Source organism: Ictalurus furcatus, chromosome 26 (assembly GCF_023375685.1).
Source record: "Ictalurus furcatus strain D&B chromosome 26, Billie_1.0, whole genome shotgun sequence".
Classification (NCBI taxonomy): domain Eukaryota; kingdom Metazoa; phylum Chordata; class Actinopteri; order Siluriformes; family Ictaluridae; genus Ictalurus; species Ictalurus furcatus.
In genome coordinates this window covers 18,782,866-18,801,914 of record NC_071280.1, presented here as the reverse complement: position 1 = coordinate 18,801,914, position 19,049 = coordinate 18,782,866, and the positions used below count along the sequence as shown (strand labels likewise).

Genomic DNA, 19,049 nt, shown 5'->3' with positions numbered 1-19,049 from the left:
GTATGTTTATTAAAAATATAGCATTTATTACTATATTACAAAGTAAACAATGAATAATACGAATAGAAATATCATGAATAAATAATAACGAATTAAGAGTAAATAAGTTAATACTGTATATTTATTGGCTCTTATAAAAGATCAAGCTTTATATTACTTAATTAACGAGTACCTTATAAACATAAACAAGCAAAAGTAAATAAATAAATACACTTGTGTACGTGGAGAAAGAAGAAGTTGTGTACGTGATGAAAGACATCAGACTGAAACGCAGCAGGACTCGAGGACCACTTCTGGGTCTAAACATCATCACAGCTACTGGAGAGAGGATTTGGGCTGTTTCCATGTTTTAATTTGATAACCCGACACACACTCGCCTGAGCACTCTGTCTCTCGGAGTGTGTGTATGTGTGCGAAAGCTCGGGAGCAGGTGGTGCTGAATTTTTCCCGTGAGAAAATGGCGCAAGGAGCAGCGACGTAACCGAGTCACCACATTCCACCACATGACACAATTTAGTGAAATGCTGCAAAGAGCAAACACAACACACACACACACACACACACACACACACACACACACACACACGTGCTCACACACCACACAATAAATATTCAATAAAAATTTGATTTAATAATATTGCAGTTGAATTAACACTGCAAAGAGCAAACAGCTTCCTAAGTTCTCCACATGGTGAACACACACACACACACACACACACACACACACAGTGAGGAACGTGGCTGCTGACCTCAGATAATGTCTTAACACAACATACGCATTCCTCTGTCTGTGTCCTACCCACGAAGGCCACACTCCTGTCTTTCAACACTCTGTAACACACACACACACACACACACACACACAGATAATAGGATGAATGAGTGTTTTGAGGTTTAGAGAAAAGTAAACAATAAAAGCAGAGAGCTGCTCTCTAATCGCTGCACTTATCAGCTACATACAGTAACACTGAGCTCACACACACGTCCCATTTCCCTCTCTCTTCTCTCCATCTCTTTTCCTTTTGTCAGTCATTCAATCTTCATCAGTCACACCTTCACTTATTCTTTCTCTCCATCATCTGTTCATCAGTCAGTTGAAGTGATAATATTCCACTCCCTCCTTTAAACCAAGAGAGAGCAGGGTCTCCTCTAACACACCGCCCGTCATATCCTACAGAGAGAAAGAGAGACAGAGAGAGGGAGAGAGAGAGAGAGACAGAGAGAGGGAGAGAGAGACAGAGAGAGAGACTGTGTGTGAGTGAGTGTGTGTGTGTATGTGGGTTAGAAATTGGTCACACAGGAGCCTCATTAGGATAAGGGAAAAAACAAGCATCATTTACAGAAACTCAGAAACAACACTGTGTGTGTACGGTCCTCATAATTAATAGATTACCTGAGAAGTGTGTGTGTGTGTGTGTGTGTGTGTGTGTGTTTCAATCATTTTCTAAAATCCTCATAATGAATAGATTATGTTACGTGTGTGTGTGTGTGTGTGTGTGTGTGTGTGTGTGTGTGTGTGGGAGCTAGAGAGAGAGAAGGAATATTTAAATTGTTCTGTTAGGTCCTCACAATGATCAGAACACCTGACAAGTGACACACGCTCGCGTGCACACAGACACACACACACACACACACACACACACACACACACAGTACTCACCAGTTTAACACACACTATAAATGGAGGTGATGAGTCTCTGTAGTGCAGCACAGGGATTCTGGGTTTCGGACGTTCCTGTAAGAAAAAGAAAAACACGGACATGTTGTAAGGCTCTTCTGAAGACCAAATAATGAAGTCCCCATAACGTCAGGAAGATGAAGAAACATATAAAGGAACATTTTCTTTTTTTTTTTTTTTACAGGCATAGTTTGTTTTCATTTCCTTTTGGGTTGTAAGCTACAGTAATACAATAACAATACACAGAACGTATAGAATTACGTGGGTGTGTGATGTTACCTTTGATTCCTCGTATGTGTAGAAGCCCTTTTTAATTTTGTTCTCGTCTACATCGCAGAATGCTTTCACCTGCGTGCGTGCACACACACACACACACACACACACACACACACACACACACACATTTGTCAGGTTTACTAATAAGGACCCCACAAATTAAAACTCACATACACACATACCCCTCAGGTATTTCAATAAATATAAGGACCTCACACACACACAAACAAACACACACACACACACACACACACACACAGACACAGACACTATGAACTATTTGGACATGCCCATCAGCCTACAGCACATGTCTTTGGCCTTGGGGAGGAAACTGGCGTATCCGGAGGAAACCCCCGAAGCACGGGAAGAACACGCAAATTTTTAAAAACCCTGCAGCTTTCATATTGCAAAAAAACAGAATTTATAAACCCCGTCCTGAAGACGTTGGACAAATGTAAGTTAGAGCTTGACCTCTGACTGTCACAAAGCACCGACACTGGAAACTCCTTCCATCAACGTTAATTCAACACTTCCTTACAGAAAACTTCACCACTTCAATCATAACACACGTTTTCTTTTTTTAATCCGTTTACGTACACGTCCCTGTGAACGAGCCGTTACTGTAGAAACAACGATAACGTATTGAAACAATTCATAATAAAAAAAATAATAAACCTGTGATTCGCAGCTGCGCTCTTTCACAGCTACTGACTCGTACCTTCTTCTGATTGGTGGATGCCAGGCTGCGGTACAGTTTCCGTCCCTGTTTCCCAGCATTCCACACGGTGAATGAATCCCATTGTCCCAGCACTCTCTCCTCCAGGAAGTCCACTCGGAGTTTCCAGATGGTTTCCCTGCACATCCACCAGAGCTAGACTCAGAGTCCTCTTACACATAGCTAACTCTTCCTTACAGTTTGAATGAGCAATTAAATTTGTTTTGAGGAAGGAGGAGAAAAGGAAATGAAGGAGAGGAGGAAGAGGAGGACCACTCTTTCGGGTTATTTAAAGAAACTTCCTTTACGCAAGTCTTTCGACTGAGGGAGTCATTAGACCTTGGAACAGAGTGCAAAAAGACCACACACACACACACACGTTATGGGAGGACATTTTTAATACCTGACCTCCAAATGCCAGAGATTCAGCATGCAGGAGTGAAGATGCCAGTCATGCCGAGGAGATTCCTGGTATTCCGAAAGGATTCACGTTGTTCAGATTCCTCACTAGGTGACACGGTGGATTAGTGGTTCGCACGTTCTTGCCTCTGGGGTTGGGGGTTTGAATCCCACCTCCACCCTGCCCTGTGTGCGTGGAGTTTGCATGTTCCAACCGTGCTTCTGGGCTTTTCTCTGGGTCCTCCGGTTTCCTCCCCCAGTCCAAGGACATGCGCTGTGGGCTGTCTGACATCTCTAAACTGTCCGTAGTGGGCAAGTGTGTGTGCGACAGTGCCCTGCGATGGGCCCTATCTACCGATCTATCCATCAATCTACCTATCTATCCATCTATCAATCAACCTATCTATCTATACATCCATCCATCCATCCATCAACCTATCCATCTATCTATCTATCCATCCATCCACCAACCTATCTAATCTAGATAGTTACTTCTGAGGCGCATTAGGAAAGTTAGCATGTCAAAACAACTTTGAGCACAGAGAGGTTTTTTTTGTTGCCGTTTGTAGGTAGAGGTGAAGAAAATGAGCAAAGAGCTTTAGAATGTTTAGTTAGCAAAACGTTTAGTTGCAAATGACTAAATGTAGCTGCTGGCGGAAAATAGTGAATATTGACAACTGAAATGATCATTTTAAATCTGTAATTTTTTTTAGCTAATTTTTTATGATAGACAAAGAAGAATAAAATAAAATAATTAAAAAAAAAATTTTTTTTTAAAAAGCGGAAATCAGAATTTGGACCACTAAAATTTTTCAATCATCCACTTCTGTACAATCCCGATATTTTATTATTATTTATTAAAATGTGAGTAAGAAGTTATTCAGCTGGAGCGTGTACTACGATTGGATCATGGATCCTGGACACTTGGTCCATTTGAGCTGGAATGTGACACTAAAAAGGAACCAAGGACGATCTCTAAACACAAGCTGAACCGAAGCCTGATCACTGGTTTCCTCATGTTTTATTATTATTATTATTATTGTATTCTTACTGACTTATTTTTAATTAGTTTGCTGCAAGAACATGAAAGTAAGCATATGGTATCAGTTAGAGCTAATCATCTGCAGAGATACAGATGATTCATGCTCTCTATTTGGCACCACACACACACACACACACACACACACACACAGTGAGAGAGAGAGAGAGAGAGAGAGAGAATAATACAACTGACTGTGAAAGTGTTCATTTCTGTCCAGCATCAGTGAGTCATCACAGAGAACCAGAGGTTTACTTTCCCTTCGGTCAGTCTCTCTCTTACACACACACACACACACACACACACACACACACACACGGGTACAGGGATAGTGTTTCAAATTCCGTAGGTCAGATTTACTGTGGCTAACTGATAATCAGTGTGAAAATCTCACCGTTTTCCCAACACGAGAGAGAGAGAGAGACAGGGAGAGAGACAGGGAGAGAGACAGGGAGAGGGAGACAGAAAGGGAGAGACAGAAAGAGACGGAGAGAGAGAGAGACAGAGAGAGAGACAGAGAGCGAGAGGGAAAGAGACAGAGAGACAGTGAGAGAGGTAGAGAGAGAGCGAGACCGAGAGACAGCGAGAGACAGACAGAGAGAGAGCGAGAGAGAGACAGAGAGAGAGCGAGAGAGAGACAGAGAGTGTGACAGACAGAGTCAGAGATAGAGCGAGACAGAGAGAGACAGACAGACAGAGAGACAGAAAGAGAGAGAGAGAGAGAGAGAGAGAGAGAGAGAGAGAGGGAGGGAGAGAGAGAGAGACAGAGATATAGAGATAGACAGACAGACAGAGAGAGAGCAAGAGAGAGACAGAGAGAAAGTGAGAGAGAGAGAGAGAGAGAGACAGAGAGAGAGACAGAGAGAGAGAAAGAAAGAGGGGCTGGCAGTTAAAGAAAGTGAGAGATAGAGTACTCATGCAGAAGATGAGAAGAGGAGTAACGCGATGCTATAAAACAAATGAATGGAAATGGCAGATGGTCGATGCTCCGTTTCAGAGACGATCATCTATAAGGATATTTAACGTTCTATGTTTATGTAATGATTCTGGAAGGAGTCTCCAGTGTCAGTGCTTTGTAACAGTCAGGGGTAAAGCTGTAAGTGCTAGTGTTAGTGATATGAGTGATAACGTTGTGTTAAGTGGTAAAGGCTTACACAGCCTGCTCTACATGAAATACTCCTACAAGCTCATGTAAAAAATAGAGAAGTTGTGTTGAATTTACCGCCGATATGACGTCATAATCTAAACTCGGGGTTGAGGGGATCGTTCCGAGGAGGAAGTCCAAGGAACTTTTGTGTTTCCAAGTCAGGGGTTGGAAAGTCCAGGTGATGTGCTTTAGTTGAAAACAGCGTTGTTAAATGGACTACTTACATTCACAACGCAATTGTAGCACAGAGCCGAGCAGTTGAGGGTTTTAGGCACACTACGGCTGCCTGGCTGTCCTGGGACTTGAATTCACAACCTTCCAGCTGGAGAGTGTCAGACATTCCCCGAGGAGGGCAGAAAAATAGAAACCTCTTGACCATGAACCTTTTTTCAGTCGAGGTCATGGTTAAGGGTTTAAATGTCTCCTTGTGATGGCATTTAGTCTTGGTGTCAAGCTGCATTTAGCTCTGTGTGTGTGTGTGTGTGTGTGTGTGCACTTACTCTAGCACAGAGTGTGTTGCTGCATGCTCATGGTAGCGATAAATCAGAAGACACTCGTCCACTCGGATCACTCCCCCTCCCCGGCGAAGACTCTGGTAGAACCACAACAAGTCCTCCGGAACCCCCTGAGGGAATGACAGAGAAAGTGGGAGGTGCTTGAGCAAGGAAAATAAGCTCCGATTGGTTGACACGGTGTCGCTCTTGAGGGCATTTGCGTGAAGACTTCGATACGGTTGGTCAAGGGTGAAGCTGTTTCTGGACTCAAGGCCGATCGTGAAAATCAACAGTCTGCGGTTTTTGCTTTCACTGATCTCAGGCATGACTGCACTGTGGATGAAAGTGATTAGTTGCCGGGGGGAGGGGCAGGTGGCGAGGGGGGGTCTGGAGCATCGCGTAACATGATTTATATTGAAGTTAAATGAAGTAAAACACGTTCCTTCACCAGGCTGCTGTATGGGAAGGTGTATTTATCCAGAGTGAAGTGGATGTCAGGCGAGTTTTCAGTGCTGGTGAAACGCAGGTTAAAAACACGCCAATTCCGCGTTCGAGACCAGGTTCAAACTTGTCATTTCTCCACTTTACAATGGGTAAAAGCCACCAAAATGCCTGTTTGACAGCGTGACCGGCCACCACCCGGTCATAACTGGAATTCTGTTTTGCTCTCACGATCGTCTGCGCTGCATTGACCCCACTGAGGTAGGTATGCAAGTTGCTTCTAGTTCGGCTGTTACTCGCATCGAGCTCGCCATCATGGTGCCAGAAAGTGGCGCGTCTCGTGAAGGCCTACATCATTTGCATGTAGTGTTTTGCGGTCTGGATGGCGTTCTTCGGCGTGCAACGTTAAGGCCCGATCTCAACAAACCCAGAAGCGATCGTGGGTCGTAACTCGAGGATTAGGTCATACCTCAGACTCACCTTGCCTCCTTCGTCAAAAGGGCCGACTTTCTGGAACCAGCAGCGTGAGCAGAACCATGTTGGCATGACGACCGTTGGCCCGTGAGAGGTGTAGACCTGAAATGTGACACGACCCTGCATATAGTCATATAATTATACACATACACACACAAAGTGAAATCCCCTTCAGATACACGCAGCTTGTGTAAGGTACGGGCCAATGACTAAACCTCCAAGTCATAAAATATCCATAGCTAATATTTTGCAGATGAATGCTGACCACTGTGCAATTCGGCTTATTATAGGCATATGTTGTATCATATTTCTTACTGTGTGTGTGTGTGTGTGTGTGTGTGTGTGTGTGCAGGTTTTAGACCTTTTTTTTTGGCTAAAACCAAATTTCCCTATGTCCCCAGGATTTAATTTAAGAACAAACAAAATAAACTTTAATAAAACATGCAGATGTGCGTGATGTTTCCAGCGCAGTACGACACAGAGGTGCACCAGAGGTTTCAGCGTCGTGTTATTGAAGGAGTCGAAGTGGAGCTCTGAAAAAAATGGGAAAGTCGAAAGAATGTGGTGGCTGCGGTTGTGGTTTTATTAACGTAGAACCGTTTTGAAACTGCTGATGGGTGAAAGCTGGTGACCTCTGGAAGCCCTGCGTGTGTATGTGTGTGTGTGTGTGTGTGTGTGTGTATTTGGTGGAATGTGCAAACATGGCCTATTGAAATCCGGCCCTGTTTTCAATCAGAAAGACACAGAGTTCAAATGTTGTCACCGGACAAACATAAATATATCCATGTCCATCTGAGACCCTCTGAGATGCTGCATAGAGCTGGAGTCCAGCCGAGCTGAGCACGGGGCAGGGGATTTCATCAGGAACGTGACTACGACGAAGACGGAGAACCTGCCGAAAGAGTCAGAGTGCTAATTCCTCAGATTTAATGGTCTGAGGAAACCAAAACTGAACTCTCTGGAACGAATGCTAAAGCATTACATCTGGAGGAAACCAGACACCTGGACAAAATCCAGAGATGGTTTGGGTTTTTTTCATTTTTTTTTGCAGCAACAACAACAACGAGGATGTTTGTCAAAATCACAGGAAAGAAGATGAACGGATGAAAGTACTGAGAAAAACCTGAAGATCAGGAGTTCAGCTCAGGAGGGTCAAATATTTACCTTCTAACAAGACAATGGCCTGAAACACAGCCAACACAAACTAGGAGTGGCTTCGGGACAAGTGTTCGGATGTCCTTGTGCGGCCCTGAGCCTGACCTTGAAGAGACATGTAATCACTCGCTGAATCAGATGCTCCTCATCCAGCCTGACAGAGCTTAAAAGATTCTGCAGGCAGGAACAGGATCCACAAGATCCACAAATTCAGGTGTGTTTCAGGTGTAGCATCAAACCCTAAAACCTAAAGCTCTAATCACTTACCAGTGAAATTCAACAAAGCAGAATTCGTACTCACAGAAACAAATGCAAGATCAAGGAAACTCCGCAGGATTCGGAGGAGCTCGCGATTTTTTAAAAAATTACTGCAGATTCGGGCCGAGACACGTCACGCGACGTCATCGCGACGCCATCGCGACGCAAGATTCACGTACAGCTATAACGTCTCGTTTACCAACAAACATCGCCGCGAAAGTGCGCAGAACTATTGTGCTCAATCGTGATTTTGCCAATTCGAGTAGTTTTCCGCAAAATAAAAGCCGAAAGAAAGCCGTGTCACGCGGAGGATTTTGTCTCCGATAATCAGAACCGCGCCCTTAATTCTGACCTGAATTCCAGTCTCTTCTCAAACGGACCAGTCATAAGAAGTATGTACTGAACCGTGCGACAGAATGCTCATAGTTAAACCCTTTCCTCGGTGACTCGCTGAACACAGCAGCTGTTTTCAGAATCTCCGAGTCATGTATACGAGCGCGAGAGCAGCTCCTGGGGGAATCTCCGAATCTGAACACTGTATTCTCTTATCCTGCACACACGCGAGCCCCACCCCTTACTATCTCTCTGCATGAGCTTCCACACTAAGCCCCGCCCTGTACTGTCTCTCCAAATGAGCTTCCACACTAAGCCCCGCACTGTCTCTCCAAATGAGCTTCCACACTTACCAATAGAAAACAGCTCTCTTTAATGCTTTCCAAAATTCTATAAATTTCTCTTTAAATACACATAATTACAATAAAAATAAAAAACACACACACGTACACACACACGTACACACACACGTACACACACGTACACACACGTACACACACGTACACACACGTACACACACGTACACACACACATAAGCTCTTTTTCTCTTTTGGAAAAGACTGGAATTGTTCCACTGATCTACAGTCCCCTCTGAACCAGATTATTCTGTGCTCTCTGTCTCTCTCACTCTCTCTGTGTGTGTGTGTGTGTGTGTGTGTGGAAACGGTGGTCTCCACGTCCTGTTTTTTCCAGTGACCTTTGACTCCATGGCACGCGACCTCTCAAACCATAACATGACGCACCCTTTTCCTGACACACACACACACACACACACACACACAGCTTTAGCATACATCCTGATGCAAACACACTCAAATACGGCAAAGGAAGATGAAAGGTGACCATCAGCACTTCCTGAAGATAAATAGCCACTCACCAATCACAGTGAAAGAGTGTGTGTGTGGATTTTTCTGTTTTTTTTTTTTTTTTTTTTTTTTTTTTTTTAAAGAGTATTGGTAGCTGTTTTTTTTAAAAGTCTGTGTGGACATCAGATTTATCCTCTGATGGCAGTAGTCTTGTGTGTGTGTGTGTGTGTGTGTGTGTGTGTGTGTGTGTGTGTGTGTGTGTGTGTTTTACCTGTGTAAGTAGTTGCTCTGGACTGAGTGTGTTAATCCACCTGGTGTAGCGCTCAGTAGAACCTTCTGGAACACGCCTCACCTGACAACCAACAATCTACAAGACACGAGAACCAGGTCTTTTTCCTTACACTTTCCTTTTTATTTAATTTTTTTATTGCCCAGTTTTGTCCTGGGTTCAAAAGTCAAACTAACCTGGGGTAAAAGGTCAGACTGACCCTTAACCCTTATGGTAGCTGCTTCTCAGAAGGTAAAAAGTGAAGAGCAGACTCCTATACCTGGAAGTTTCCTTCTATGAACAAACCTGCAGGAACGCAAGCTTGCAAGCTGCAAACGTTCATCAGCAGATGTGATCCTCCTTTACATCAGGTTTACTGATGAGGCTAACGCTAACCCAGCTAGCTAGACACAAACAAGACTCCTAGCTACCTAGAACGTTCATGTTATTGTTCGATAAAATAAAAGGAAAGAATTACTCAGTTTATTACTCACTCTTTTAACTCTACAGCAGTGGTCACCAACCCTGTTCCTGGAGATCTACCTTCCTGAAGACTCCAACCATAATCATAATCGTGCCCACCTGACCATCTAATCATTGCCTTAAGAAGTTCTTGATCAGCTAAAACAGGTGTGTTCTGCGATTTTGGCTGGAGATGAAATGTGCGGGAAGGTAGATCTCCAGGAGGCGGGGTTTGGTGGAAACGTAGAGGAAGGTAGATCTCCAGGAGGCGGGGCTTGGTGGAAACGTAGAGGAAGGTAGATCTCCAGGAAGATGCGGTTTGGTGGAAACGTAGAAGAAGGTAGATCTCCAGGAAGATGTGGTTTGGTGGAAACGTAGAGGAAGGTAGATCTCCAGGAAGACGGGGTTTGGTGGAAACATAGAGGAAGGTAGATCTCCAGGAAGACGGGGTTTGGTGACCACTGCTCTGCAGTGTTCTTTAGAACCTCAAAATAGACCTCTAAAGAGCCTTTCAGGCACAGTTCCATGTAGAACCATTAACTATCCAACCATTACCATTGACGAGCCTTTGAGGAACAAATTTTTTCTGAGCAGGTTTACTGCGGCAAACTGATACATTTTCCACATTCGTGTCGGTTCAACACCGCTTATTAACACTAACTACACTCTTGTAACACTACAGAGCTCTTCAGTTTGGGCCCTTAAAGGTTCTGTATTTACTCCTACATAAGAGCTTTTAGAAAAGGCTCCAGGTACAACAGAAAGAAAGGACTACTGAGGAACCTTTTTGAGGAAGGCTTTTTCCTTATTTAAAGTCCTTGAGTAGTGCCGTGAAACACGCAGTTATCCGACATGTTGATGTAATTTCCACTGAAACAGGAAGTCAGGGCGGGACATATCAAGTGTCTCCTCCCCCTTTTTAAATAGCCAATAGAGTTTTGCTGATCTGACAGCCCGGGCTAAGCCGTACTCGACAGTTAGTACCATGGATTTTTATAACGTTGGAGACGGGACACTTCAGATTCTAGAGAGCAGATTTGATTGGACAGAAAACTGAGGAATGATGTCATCAAAATTGTTGGTCCATATCGGTGGTACAGAGAGCGTGGACATTTTGAATGCATATACCTTATAAATGTTTATTTTGTCATTGTTTTGGAGCGCACTAGCTTATAGATAACCTTAAGGTGGACGTATTCATAGTAAAAGCCACAAAACTGAATCCTCCATGTTCTTCGGCGTCAGAACGGAACTTATGTAGCGGAGGATAGCAAGAAGGCAGTATAAGGAACATCCTCGTAATTCCTCACTCTTTCTGTTGCTTTTCTCTTAATGGATGGAATTATAGCTGGAGGTGGTAATGAGCACCATAAAAAAAACCCAAAACCACAGAAAGTTCCCCAGATTCCAGACACAGTACAGAACCGAGGGATTTTCACCAAGCCGCACTGCTGACGCGGCAGGGATGTGGGGACGCAACCACACACGAAGACAAGTTAAGTTTAGCTCAACGTCCGCAGATATGGGAGAGCTCGCAGGCAAAATTAGGTGTTAATCATTAACACGCCACAAGTTAACCTTTTAGAACCGATGAGAAAAATTCCAAGCAGTTCATTAGTGGTATAAAAAGGGTTCGTTCCTCTAACGATGTTCTTAACATAGTTAAAGGTTCTTAGCTTCCTACAGTGGTTATATTCGGTACGTTGTCTGAGAGAAAAACCCCCTGACCAACGCAGAACTTTCTCAAAAGTTCCCCCCTACATCTTTCTTTAAATAAATGCTCTGTGTGAACTTATCACTGGCATTTTGACCTATCATCATTATTATATCATCCATCCATCTACCCAGTAATCTCTTCACCCATCCATTAATCCATTCACCCATCCATCCACCCAGCAATCTCTTCATCCATCTATTCACTCATCCATCCATCCATCAATCAATCCTTCCATCCACCTACCAATCCACAAATCAATCAATTCACTCATCCATCCATCCATTACATTTGACAGAGGATCACACTGTCTCAATAAAGGTCTTCAGGAGTTATAATACTGCGTACAGGAGTGAGCCTACAAACTAACTGTCCCTCAGTGGTGGAATGAACTTCCAACCTCAATCCGTGTACATACGAGCGACTCACAGTATCGGGGTTCAGTACAGCAGCTTCATACTGCAGTCTTACTCTCTGGGGCAGCATGACGTCATCCTGAAACACACACAAAAGCAGACATGTCTTACACTAATGCCTACTTTAACGTGTTTACTCTATAGCGATCTAGATGAGCTGTACATTATGTAGAATATATCAGACTTGTAAATGGTTACACAAGAGATTTGTTCAGTTTAAACACTAACCCTGTATTTAACATTCATATCTCGGGTTTTTTTCCATTTGAATTTTAATAGATATAAAAGAAGCCCAATGGAGGAAGTCTCTAGCTCTTATGTCAGTTACATTGGTGTACGTTTATTCTGCATTGATGGTCCATTATCGCTGCTGTGTACATTACATCATACCCACTGCTGTGGCATTCCTGATTTCAGAACGTTTTAGAAGTTCGTGACTTTTATCAAGACGGCACAACCCGTTCGAATTCTGTTAACGGTCGGCACCAAGTGGAACAAGTGGAATTTTGGTTGTCAGTGTCTTGTATATACGATTTGACATCTACATGCTATTACCCGGCTTATCCTCGATCCAAATTTCCAGAAGACTAACAACCATGTTCTCAGAGCAGTAACGCCCGAGTGCGTTGTGCCAAAAACATGGACGTCTTGCACCATAAAGCTAATATTCCAATCAAGTCTATAAACGAAATGATACTATTAGCAAAACTCTCCATTTTCCTCTAAATATACGTCACAAATTTATTTCACCTCCACAGTTTTTGCCTGAATGCGGAGTTCAACTGCGACTTGGAATCACTTGAATAAGCAACCACTAGCAGTTAAACACAGGGAGCGTGTGTGTGTTGTGTCTGGGAGCTGTTTAAAAGGTCAGAGGTCATAGCTTTAGCTTGTTAACTTAAAGCCCAGACACTCAAAACAACAAATGAACAAGTCTCAGCCAAAACATGCACACAACCATGCTTTCGACATCTGCTTCTGCATGTCAGCTGCTCTGTGACTCACTTTCACCGATTTTTTTTTGTCCATGCGCACACACACACACACACACACACACACACACACACACACACACACACACACACAAAGAGGAAGAGAAAGAAAAAACCCCAAATATGAACTCATTATATGCTATTTAAAAAAAAACAGCAAACAGAAACATTGGAAAAGAACAACATAACCACCCAAATAAAAAAAATGATAGTTATTATTTCTACACTAAATCACCATCTTCAACCACGGATTCCCAAGATACCCATAAACACAGTCATATACATGATCCAGCGTAAGACTCATGAAAACACACACGCTATTATAAACGTGCATCCAAATGGTTCCTGCCCTGAGTGACATCTGGTTCCTGCTTGTGCTCAAAAGTTCTCAACACATTCTTGCCTCATTGGGAGATTTGGCCCAAAGACAAAGAACTGAAGGATGAACAACACTTTGCCCAATGACAGGAACCATTTAGCTAACCGTGAAAACAAACTGCATGTCCATGTGCACTGCAGAAAGAAAAAAAAGGTCAAATAAGGATCCATTCATCAAACCAAAACAACAGCCCTTCACTACCACTGGAATCAACGTAGCCACAGTCTGTTCAGAGGTACTGCTGGGACGACTGGAGCTCACAGGTTCGTCTTGCAGAAGGTCTGAAAGTAGGGACGGGTCACCTAGTCGACTGAACTTCAGACAAAAGTTGCATAGTAGCCCTTCACAGAACAGCATGTCTCACAGCGGAAACCCTTTCCTTAGTCTGGGTTATTGCACTTAACTAGCTGACTAGCCCAGCGTATGTTATTAGATTATGTTAGCTATCATTTTTCACCCGAGCCAATTACATTTCCAAAAAAAAAAAAAACACATCTGGACGCTGGAACTTTCCTTTGCCTGGTGAGTTTAGCTAGATAATTTATCCTTTGTCTACTCCTGCAACGGTTTTAACTGATCTGTAGATGCCCCCTAATGGACAGTTAAAGCAGGAATATCGAGAATATCCATGTTGTCTGTTTGGATATTCCCTTACAGAATGGCGGAATGGCCATATTTCATCTGCCTTTCAGAAAGCTGCAATGGTTTTCTGACCCTTACATGTTCTTACATTCTGATCCAACAGTCCAGCAGACCGGATTCCAGTCCTTCTAAGCAGAGATGCCAGTCCAGTGCACCGGGTTTGTGTACCCCCCATACGTTTAGCCACCCTGTGCTTCCTGTTACGAGAGAGAGCTGGTGGAGATCAGATCTAGGTCCAACGACATTCCAACTACAAGGTCTAGAAAGAGCTTTGTTATTGTTCTTGCAAGTCGAAAAAAAGTGTTGGTGGAGCATTGATTTGAGCTTTTCTAAAGGGCTTCAACATGGAAGCTTTCATAAAAAGAAAACCTTCTGTTGTAGTGTTTTATACAGAAGTATTAACCCCCTCACCGCCCCTCACCCACCCTGAGGGACAATCCAAAGGACTGTACAGTCAAGAAGATGAAAAATCAGAAGTTCTAGATGAGTGATTCTGAATCCTGGTCCTGAAGAACCACATTCTGGTGTTTTCCCAAGATCCAACACATCTAATTTAACTTCTCAGCGAAGTAACAAACCTGGACTAGGTTGAACTGGGCGAGTTAGGGAAAGGAATGTGCCAGAACCAGGATTAAGAAACTGTTCTGGAATAAATAACAAAGAAAGCATTTGCTGCATCCACACAAGAGTCAAATGAGTCCTCACCAAAGCTCCCCAAGGAACCTAGCTCTGTTGCAAGGTCTCTAATAAAATGAGGTCAAGTTTAGCACTCAGTTCAAGCTGTACAAAGACCGTCTCCATTTCTGGAGCTTGGACGGTTTGTCTTTCCAGATGTACGAGTTAGCAGTGAACCGTTCACAAATGGACCTTTTTTTGCTTTCTCAGATCTACCATCGCCTCTCGACTGTCCACGAATAAACCGTCCTGCAGAAACTTCACGTTAAAATGCCAATACGATGGTCTAGTAGGAAAATCCGACACTAGCACATCATTATCACTGAGACCAAGCCCAGCTGGTGGTCAGAATGTCCCACTGGAGAAATAAAACACATAACTCTGCTGGTAAAATATCTCGACATGGTACAACAGGCCAGTTCTTGTCAATAAACCAGTCAGCCGACTGATGATGTAGATGTAATGTTTTGGTGGAGAAACCATGGTTTCAGGTGTGTGCCTGATGGTCATGACACGGTGGAGGACGCTCCACAGGCTGGCCAGGAACACATTACATCTGCTACTTAAAACCTCGTGGGTTGGCTCCCAAGAGGCACTTTAGCAACTCTAAACTGGACCATAAAGGTCGTGAAAATTAAACGTGAGAACGTTTCGCTTCTCTCCATCCTGAGCCTGGCAGAGGGGAACGTTGTGAGTCATAGCTGGAGCAAATGTAGAGCTGGGTGAAGAGAAGCAGATGGAGCAGTGTTACTCAATCTGCACGTCTTACTCAACCTCCGTACACACACACACACTTTAGTTTCTAACTGAGTTAATATAATCTTGTACTACACTTTGGACAGAGTCGAGGGGTGCCAATACTTGCAGAATGACAGATGGACTACAATCAGACCTGATAAAAAGGCCAATGTGTGTAAAAATGTATACATGTATTTCTGTCTGTCTCTCTCTGCCTCAGTGTCTCTCTCTCTCTTTATCCCTGTCTGTCTCTCTCTATACCTGTCTGCCTCTCTCTGCCTCAGTGCCTCTCTCTCTCTATACTTGTCTGTCTGTTTAAACATATCTGACCGCTTCTCTCTTGGTATCTCCCATCTATTTCTCTTCTTCTGTCTGTCCGTCTCTCCGTCTGTCTCACACTCTACTTATATCTCCGTCCCTGACTCTGTCTCCTTCCCCTTCTGTCTTTCTCTAGATCTCTCTCTCTCTCTCCCTACATCTATCTGTCTATCTATCTTTCTTTCTTTCTTTCAGCCGGTCTCACTACCTGTCTGTCTCTCTGTATCTTTCTCTCTCATTTAGCCCCTCCTCCAATTTAAATGTCTCTCTCTATGTATAATTTTATCTGTCTGTCTCTCTATCTCCTAGGCAAACTGTCAGTCTGCTTTTCTCTCTCTTTCACTTATATATTTTTCTCTCTCACACACTGTCTCTATCTCAAACAAATCAGTTGAATTGTCAAGCTGGCCTGAGAACGAACACACACACACACACACACACACACACACACACACACACACACACACACACCTCCTGATTCCTGCATATGGGAAACAGCACGTTTCTAGGTGCTTGGTGTTTCTCGTGTGTGTGTCTGTGTGTGAGTGTGTGTGTGTTTTGGCTTCTGTGCCCTGGACAAGTTTCATATCTCTCTCTCTCTCTCATACACACACACCAAAGTTATGCATGATATATGGTTTCTGGTATGTTTTTTTAGAATTTGAAGTTGGCAGGCTTTAGTGTTGTGTGCATGTGTGTGTGTGTGTGTGTGTGTGTAGGACATCTGTGATGGATATCACAGTGATTCAAGCCATTTCTTTCGCAAGTGTCAGCATAAAACAGCCAGATATTTAATATTGGCCTCCACACACACACACACACACACACACACACACACACATACACACACAGTTATTTTTTTTTCCTTGACAGGTTTGTCAAACACTTAGTGAACTGCAAGAGACACCTGCTTCAGCACCACAACATCTTCACAAATCCACTGGACTGGTGTGTCCACCACGCACGCATACACGCACACACACACACACACACACACACACACACACATACACACACACATACACACACACATACACACACACATACACACACACACACCCCACTCACCACATCCTGGAAGCACAGGTATCGTCCAGAGCTTTGAGCCACAGCTTTGTTTTTGGCAAATCCAACTGAGGACATAAAGAGAGACACGCATTAGTATTAAATATACACTCACCGTCCACTTTATTAGGAACACCTGTACATCTGCTCAATCCTCCAGTTATCCAGTCAGCCAATCATGTGGCAGCAACGCAATGCATAAACTCATGCAGATACAGGTTACGCACTCCAGAAAATGTTCACATCAAACATCAGACTGAAGAAATCCTGTGATCTCTAAGACTTAAACATGACATGGTTGTCGATGCCAGACATAATCCATACACAATACTGCTGTCTCGATAAAAAATAAACACTAACTATACTGCCTTCTCTCTCTCTCTCACACACACACACACACACACACACACACACACCTCCTCTTGGTCTGTCTCTGTTATGGCCTGATATCACCATGGTAACACCTCTCATCCTCAGTCTCTCTCTCCAGCTTTCAGCAATCACTCTGGAGTTATCCTGAGAGAGATGAATTTAAAAAGATTTAAAAAATAAATAAATAAATCGAATAAATCGAAATGATTCAATTCCAATCTACACAAAATTCACAGTATGTTTATCGAACACATATCACAGGTTTGCACATACCAAAAACATGCGTTTAATAGTTTGAATTAAACTATTAATTAACTATTAATACATGAATGCATTTCTCAGATTTAAAATGGTGATTAAGTCTGCGTACCGTACTGGCATCGTCGAACACAGAGATCTCCAAAGTGCCCCGGAAGTCCTGATCTAAAACGGCCTGAAGGCATTCATCCAGCCATTGAGCACCGTTATACACCGGTATGATCACAGACTGAGGATGGAGAGAGAGAGAGAGAGAGAGTGAAAAACAACCGGGGGGATTTAGAGAGAAAAGGCTACAGAATATGGCTTTAGAATGGAACTGTAGCAACGTGTTAAAAATTTGAATCATTTCGCACTATAAGATGATGAACTGTGCCAGAGTAACTAACCACTTGAACGTTGCTGCCTCCTACTGTCTCACAGGCACCAGTATATTTCATAGAAGCACTGGAAGACCTCAAAGTCCCATCAATAAACTCCAAAGTGGCATCATTAGACCCCAAAGGGAGATCATTAGACTCCAAAGTGGCATCATTAGACCCAAAAGTGGCATCATTAGACGCCAAAGTGGTATTGTTAGTCTCCAAAGCCACACTGTCAGACCCTAAAGTCGTGTTAGACCCCAAAGTGGCACCTTCCACCCCCGAAGTGGCACTTTTATCCTCCAAAATGGCAGCTACAACAGAGGACTCCATCATGGCACCTTTAGACTCCACGGTGGCAACAAAAGCCTCCTTAGTGACACCTGTAGACCTCAGACTGGCAGCTGAGGATCCTACAGTAGTACGTTCACCCTTACTAAAGGCATCTCTGGACTCCATGTTGACAGAGGGACACTCCAGAGTGGCAGCTTTGGGCTCTCTAGTGAGGTTCTCGTGTTGAGCCCTGAGGCACACACGCTTTGCCCCATTAGATTCCTCCTGCAGTTCTCCTGGACACCTCTGAGGACTGCTCATCTCAGCACCAGCAGAAGCTGCAATGAGGTTATAAACTTACAAACGGATAAATAAAGACACGATATAATGTATATGCACTTTTTTATTGCTATTTAATCATGTATTTAATCTAGCTATACTTCACTCGATGTCACGTTGTCATGCCCTTTCCGGCTGCGGATGAGTTGTAGCCTACCTTCTAGACACCAAAAAAAGTAGCTTCGCTCCTGATGTTAGATTTGTCTCCATCTTAAATGTAATGTGCAACCGACAATAAACGCATTCAATTCATAACACTCGGCCGATTTGATCTCTTTTATCTATATCTCGGATCGGGTAAAAACAGTCCGTTCACTTCCGTGTTCTGGACGAGCCGAGAGTTCTGATTGGTCAAGAGAACACGTGAGCGTGAATCTGATTGGACAAATATGTTGTCAGTTTAAACACGTGTGTTGGAACTGCTATACAGACGGGAAGTGTAATAAGTACCAATTTATAACATAATATAATATAATGTAATATAATATAATGTAATGTAATGTGATGTCATGTAATATAATATAATATAATATAATATATTGCATTGGGTATTTTTGTTTG

The 19,049-nt window shown here is 43.3% G+C and overlaps 1 protein-coding gene across 5 annotated transcripts; it reads right to left on the bottom strand.

Moving 5' to 3' along the window:
* Positions 1 to 103: 103 nt before the first annotated feature.
* On the bottom strand, positions 104 to 18,809 carry b3gntl1 (UDP-GlcNAc:betaGal beta-1,3-N-acetylglucosaminyltransferase-like 1). Of its 5 annotated transcripts, none has more exons than XR_008384766.1 (15): positions 18,646 to 18,809; positions 17,904 to 18,487; positions 17,627 to 17,743; positions 17,301 to 17,400; positions 16,888 to 16,952; positions 12,089 to 12,154; positions 9,487 to 9,582; positions 6,670 to 6,765; positions 5,755 to 5,879; positions 2,673 to 2,808; positions 1,958 to 2,026; positions 1,661 to 1,735; positions 961 to 1,171; positions 750 to 831; positions 104 to 524 (listed from the first exon to the last, which is right to left on the bottom strand). XR_008384766.1 is itself a non-coding variant. In XM_053615355.1 (14 exons), the coding sequence occupies exons 2-13, from the start codon at positions 18,468 to 18,470 to the stop codon at positions 1,091 to 1,093; spliced, it is 1,593 nt and encodes a 530-aa protein (XP_053471330.1). In that variant the 5' UTR covers positions 18,471 to 18,487; positions 18,646 to 18,809; the 3' UTR covers positions 104 to 831; positions 1,054 to 1,090. The 5 variants fall into 5 exon arrangements, 2 of the variants coding, with proteins under 2 accessions (XP_053471330.1, XP_053471331.1); XR_008384767.1 differs by having other exon boundaries at positions 1,054 to 1,171; XR_008384765.1 differs by having other exon boundaries at positions 104 to 831.
* Between the last annotated feature and the right edge of the window lie 240 nt (positions 18,810 to 19,049).

Excerpts from the sequence above, each read along its gene's own strand:
- b3gntl1 (XM_053615355.1), bottom strand. The coding sequence starts at position 18,470 with ATGAGCAGTCCTCAGAGGTGTCCAGGAGAACTGCAGGAGGAATCTAAT. Across the intron at positions 1,736-1,957 it reads ACACATACGAGGAATCAAAG|GAACGTCCGAAACCCAGAAT; the intron begins GTAACATCACAC and ends TTTTTCTTACAG. Across the intron at positions 1,172-1,660 it reads TTATAGTGTGTGTTAAACTG|GATATGACGGGCGGTGTGTT; the intron begins GTGAGTACTGTG and ends TTCTCTCTGTAG.